This window comes from Cotesia glomerata, linkage group LG10, assembly GCF_020080835.1.
Source record: "Cotesia glomerata isolate CgM1 linkage group LG10, MPM_Cglom_v2.3, whole genome shotgun sequence".
Taxonomy (NCBI): Eukaryota; Metazoa; Arthropoda; class Insecta; order Hymenoptera; family Braconidae; genus Cotesia; species Cotesia glomerata.
In genome coordinates this window covers 5,066,945-5,072,979 of record NC_058167.1, presented here as the reverse complement: position 1 = coordinate 5,072,979, position 6,035 = coordinate 5,066,945, and the positions used below count along the sequence as shown (strand labels likewise).

At 35.2% G+C, this 6,035-nt stretch overlaps 1 protein-coding gene across 1 annotated transcript; it reads right to left on the bottom strand.

Annotated features, from left to right (window-relative positions):
• Positions 1-637: 637 nt before the first annotated feature.
• On the bottom strand, positions 638-2,324 carry LOC123273366. The gene is made up of 4 exons (XM_044740768.1): positions 2,109-2,324; positions 1,792-2,022; positions 1,417-1,614; positions 638-1,284 (listed from the first exon to the last, which is right to left on the bottom strand). Exons 1-4 carry the CDS (start codon positions 2,293-2,295, stop codon positions 638-640), a joined length of 1,263 nt encoding a protein of 420 aa, XP_044596703.1. The 5' UTR covers positions 2,296-2,324.
• Positions 2,325-6,035: the final 3,711 nt, after the last annotated feature.

Genomic DNA, 6,035 nt, shown 5'->3' with positions numbered 1-6,035 from the left:
ATACCTGTATCTTGACGAAATAAACAATTTACAATTAAAAAAAAACCATCTGTACTACTACCAAATTCAAGGCCAGCGTTTTGTTACAGGCAGATACATTGCAAAGTTTATAGTATATACAACAATTGAAACAATTGTTATAACTATTCACCGTGATGACAACTTAATAACATTAATGATTCAACGTTTAACAAATATCTTTGAGGATTATTTTAGTGTTGCTATTTTAGATCGTTATTTATACAAAAATTACAGTACTATTTTTAAAAAGTAAAAAAGAAGTAATGAAAATTTAAGTTTTACATAAAAGTTAATGTATTTATAATCAGATTTATATTTTCTTATAAAAAGTATAATTATTGTTATATTAGTTATGCATCAGAACTGAATCGTTTTAAATATAAAAATTTTAATTACAAAACAAAATGTACACGAAATAAATTTAAGTTCATTATTTTATTAAAATTTTTCAAGTGTGTCCTTTGTCTTGGAGATATCATTTTTATGCGAGCGAGTTATCAACAAATTCACGAAAGTTGCATAACGTTAGACATATAGAAAAAATTTTCGTTGCTAGACGCGTATAATTCGGATTCAAATGTTTTCGTAAGATTTTATAAGTTTTTGTCAACCCAATTCATCGTTCAATGTGTACCCGTTTCGATGCTAATTTGCGATCGGATAATACTGTCACACTAGGAAGTTGTTTACCTTTCAAAAAGTGAGGTATATTGACAGTTACTCCCTGTGATTCAAAAATATCTTGCACATTAAAACCACGATCTGCCATTACGGAATCACCTTTTTGACATTTTTTAACGAGATCCGATCTTTCTACTATTTGCCTATCACTTGTACTACCTCCATACGCTGCAGAATGATAGCATAAAATGCCGTCAGGTGATCCTCCTACTAATACTTTCACAGTATTTTTGTTCTTATATGTGCTAAATGTTGCTTGTTGAGCTATTAGATTTGATGGCTTATCAATGGGTATTTCAGTAGCATCAACAATGACTCTTGTTGATGGATATAACTTTTTAAATCCTTCTTGCATATAGAAGTCGACAACTTCTCGGGATGGCCAAGTATCTATCAATGACCAAAGCTGGTGAATCATATGGATCCAAGTATTAAAAATATTGCGGACAACAGCTTCGCTAATTCCAAAATAGATACTCAATCCAAAATCTGAAATATTTCTTCGTAACTTCATAAGTATTAACAAAAATATGTCCTCAGGTTCTACAGAGTTAACTTGACCTTTAACATATGTAATGCGATCTACATAATTACTTAATGTACCATACACAAATTGAAATTTAGCATAATTTCTTAATCCAGTATAGTAATGTATTACATCATCTCGGTGAGAAATTGATTAAACAGATAAAGGTCCACGGCCAACTTGGATACCAACTGAACTAAAACATTTTTTTCTCACGGCAGATGATTTTTGTTTTTTCACTCCCAAAGATTTCACATGATTTGATTCCATGTCATCTGCATTACTACTTTCTGGCATTGGCAATGAATAGACCTCTTCTTCCATTTGTACATCGATATTATAGTAATCAGTGGGGATGTATGACATGCTTGAGATTGTTGAACAATCTTGAATATTATTTTAATAATTAATAATATTAATAATATTAATAATATTAATTAGTTGATGCAAATGGCTCTTCAATTTGATGATCTATCAATGTATCTTTACTTATTAGTGAACTTCGAAGCTCTATTTTTTTGTGGCTCAGTAATTTCATTATTTTCATTTGATGATGATGATACTGTTAATATACAATTCTTTATCAGTGATTCGATCAAACTGGGCAATATTTTCGGAGATATTCATTGGATCATCCAAAAGCGATAAAGGCAATGATGATGATGAATCGTTAGAACCTTCTTCGAAAAGAGCTTTTCGAATTTTTTCTGAACGCCTTGATTTTTCTGCTTCAAGCTCCAACATAAGTGTTGGTACAGCATTAGGTTTTAAATACTTCTTGGATGTTGTGACTCCTACAAAAAACCGCCTATTAAAGTTACTTGATACGGATATTAAATTACTAAAATATAAATCTACGTTGAATAAATAAATTTCATACCTGTATAAAAACTCTCTTTTTTTTCAACAATTAAATCTTTTTCGAAATGGATTGACCATAACCTTGATGATTTTGATGATTGAAAATTGATACTTATGGCTTTTTCCCAAAGAATCTGACGTTTTTCGTATTTTGGAAAAGTAAAAGTAGCTTTTCCTTTACAAAAAGGAACTGAACACTTTCCCATTTTTCGGTATTAATTATATTTTTAAATTATTTTTTACACAATGTCTTATCAACACGAGTGGCCACTCCAAAACATCAGGTATAACTTGAATATAGCTATAATATAATTATTATTATCATTATTATTATTAAATTCTCATAATTTATGAAAAAAAAATAGTTATATACGTTTTATTGTTTATTGCGTCGATTAATTTTCAATTTTCGTTTAATTATAACTAGTAAACTAATTTTTCATATGAATCTTTTTCTTTTTTTGGTGATCATATTTGAAAACTTGCGCTTTAAAAAACTTGCTAATGTGCTGCTCTCAAGTGGCTGAGTTTGGCAAAACGGAACCCTATTTCAAAAACTAATCAGCTCTTAACTTCAAAAAACCACGTCGATCGCGACCAGCCCGGTCAAAATTGGTTTATTCGTTTGTGAGATATCGTTGTCGAAAAAAATTAGAAAAAATGTTTTTAACTTCCCGCTAAGAAAATCGAAGATTTTCAAAAATCGGGAAGTTATCGTTTTCACCCCGTTTTACGAAAATCGAGATTCCATCGAATCTCGACGTTTCGAGGTCCTAAGAAGCTTTCCTGACTATTCCCGCGATGGTGTCTGAATGTCTGTATGTATGTCTGTATGTATGTATGTATGTATGTATGTATGTATGTATGTATGTATGTATGTATGTATGTATGTGTTTTTTTTTTTTTTTCCCATAGGGGGGGGGAATCCTTTTTACGGATTCTAGGCGTAGCTGTTTGGCCTGGATATGTGGCGACTCGACGCAGCGTCATACTAAAACTCGACGCTAACGCCCCTACCCACTAAACCCTAAACCCCTTTCCTCTTTCCTCAAATCCCTCATGGAAACCGCCGTTAGGCATTACTTCGTGGGGGGAGGATATAGCGACTGCTCTTCCTTCTGGTAACTAGGTATTATTTTACCTTTCTTCTAGTTGTTGTCATTTGCTCTTTTTCTTTCGATGGAACGCAAGTCTATAAGGACTTCTGTTGCAAACGTGTTTGCGGCGTTCCAGGCAGCCTCTGATGACAGCATTGCTTCTACTATTGTCTCTGGTTGGATTTTCTTCTTCAGGATCATCTCCAGCTCATCGCGCTGTAGGTAAAATCGTGGACACTCAAAGAAAACGTGCTCCGCGTCTTCATTGATTCCTGGGCAGGACGGGCACTCCGGTGAATCATCATGCTTGAAGCGGTGAAGATACGTCCGAAAACATCCATGTCCTGACAACATCTGCGTCAGATAGTAATTGACCTCGCCATGACTCCGGTTTATCCAAACGTCGATTTTCGGTATGAGACGGTGTGTCCATCTTCCTGTTGTCGCGGCGTCCCACTGCGATTGCCATCGTGCGATGCTGTTCTGCCGTTCTTCAGCTCTGAGTTCCTCGGCACTTAGTGTGGTTGACCTCTTTCGTTGGTAAAGGTTCCGTCTTTCCTCAGCTAGAACTCTAAGCGGCAGAGTTCCGGAAATGACACACACTGCTTCTTCTAATATTGTTCGAAAGGTGCTTGCAACTCGTAGGGCACTCATACGATATATTCGTCCAGCTTTTCTCCATGAATCTTGCACCTCTAGTGCGTCAGCCCAAATTGATATTCCGTAGGTGAGCACCGATGTGACTACTGATGACAATAGTAGCCTCCTGCTCTACTTTGGGCCTCCGACGTTCGGCATCAATCGTGCGAGACTAGCTCTCACTACTGACGCTTTCGTACAGACGTGTTCCACTTGCTGCTTGAAGTTGAGTGGGGCATCAAGCATCACTCCCAGATATCGTATATGAGGTTGTGATGTGATTTCTCGGTCACCGACATTAATCTTAATTGTTTCAACTTCTTTTCGGCTGGTAATAAGCACTGCTTCGGTCTTCTGCTTGGCCAGTTGTAGGTTCACTGTATCCATCCACTGGTTGATCTTCTGTATGTATGTATGTATGTATGTATGTATGTATGTATGTATGTATGTGTGTGTGGATGTATGAAAACCTCTCATAACTTTTGAATGGCTGAAACGATTTGATCGCGGTTGGTGCCATTCCAAAAGGCTTGACTGAACTTAGATTTTTAACTTACTTTGGAATGATTCCGACTAATAGGTTTTGAGAAATCGCAAAAAAACTACAAAAAAAAATTTTCTCAAATAAGGTTTTTTTGCAATAAATTTTAAACGGCTCTACTGATCAATTTCAAAAACTAATCAGCTCTTAACATAAAAAAACCATGTCGATCGCTGCCAGTCCGGTCAAAATCAATTGATTCGTTCGTGAGTTATCGTTGACGATAGAAAACCGAAAAAAGTGTTTTTTCGGAATTACTCCGGAATTTTTTGTTCTATCAATTTAAACTTGAAGATTCTTTATGAAGCTTAAAAACTGCGTCGAATGCCACTAACTGCGTGGAAATCGGTTCACTCATTCAAAAGTTATTGCGATTTGAAAATTAGAAAAATAGTGTTTTATCAAACTTTTGAGCTCGAAGAGTTCAAAAGCATACAAAAGCCATTTTTTTGAGCTCGAAGAGCTCAAAATAATACACAAATTGTATTTATGAGCTCAAAAGCTCCAAAACGTCATAAGTGCAATTTCAAGCGTTTAGGTATAGAATTGGTGGGAAGTTGCAGATATGGCCTTCAGGGTCAACTGTTTTCCTAATTTTTTTTTAATTTCTATGAAATTTTTGATCTGACTAGTTCGCGCTCTGAAATTTTTTAAAAAGTTTAAAAAACTGCTTTAAATGTCTTAAACTGTGAAAAAATCGGTTGATTCATTCAAAAGTTATTACGGTCAAAAATTCAAAAAATAGTGTGATATGAAACTTCCGTCAGACTTTTGAGCTCGAAGAGCTCAAAAGCATAGAACAGTCATTTCTCTGAGCTCAAAAACAAAATGAGTGAAATGTTGAGCGCTTAAGTATAAAGTTAGCGGGAAGTTGCAGGGATAGCCTTTAGGGTCAACCATTTTCCTAATTTTTAACTTCCCGCTAAAAATCTCAGATTTTCAAAAATCGGGAAGTTATTGTTTTCACCCCGTTTTACAAAAATCGAGTTTTCATCAAATCTCGACGTTTGAAAGTCACAGGAAGCTTCCCTGACTATTTTTACGATGATGTCCGTACGTCTGTATGTATGTGTGTGTGTGTGTGTGTGTGTGTGTGTGTGTGTGTGTGTGTGTGTGTGTGTGTGTGTGTCGATGTGTGTGTGTGTGTGTATGTAAACCTCTTGTAACTTTTGAACGACTTGACCGATTTCATCGCGGTTGGTGGCATTCGAAAGGGCATCACTAAACTTAGATTTCCTGAAAATTTGAACCGATTCGGACTGGTAGATTTCGAGAAAATCCAAAAAAAGTGAAAAAAAAAGTTGTTTTTTTTTTAATTTTTTTCAAATATCTCCGAATTGGCTGAACCGATTGGTCTCAAAATCTAATCAGCTCTTAACCTTGAAAACCCTCATCGATCGCCACCAAAAACGTTAGAATCGGTTGATGCGTTCGTGAGATATCGTTGTCGAAAAAAATCGAAAAAAGTGTTTTTTTGTAATAACTTCGAAATTCATGGCTCGATCGATTTAAAGTTGAAAATTTTCAATGGAGCTTTAAAAACTGCGTCGATTGCCGCCAACCCCGTGAAAATCGGTTCATTCATTCAAAAGTTATAGCAGTTTGAAAATTGAATAAATCGTGTTTTATCAAATTTTGATAAGACTTTTGAGCTCGAAGAGCTCAAAAG

Coding starts and splice junctions, on each gene's coding strand:
- LOC123273366 (XM_044740768.1), bottom strand. CDS start 2,295: ATGGGAAAGTGTTCAGTTCCTTTTTGTAAAGGAAAAGCTACTTTTACT. Junction 2,023..2,108: donor AAAAGAGAGTTTTTATACAG/GTATGAAATTTA, acceptor GGTTTTTTGTAG/GAGTCACAACATCCAAGAAG. Junction 1,615..1,791: donor TAAAGAATTGTATATTAACA/GTATCATCATCA, acceptor ATAATATTCAAG/ATTGTTCAACAATCTCAAGC.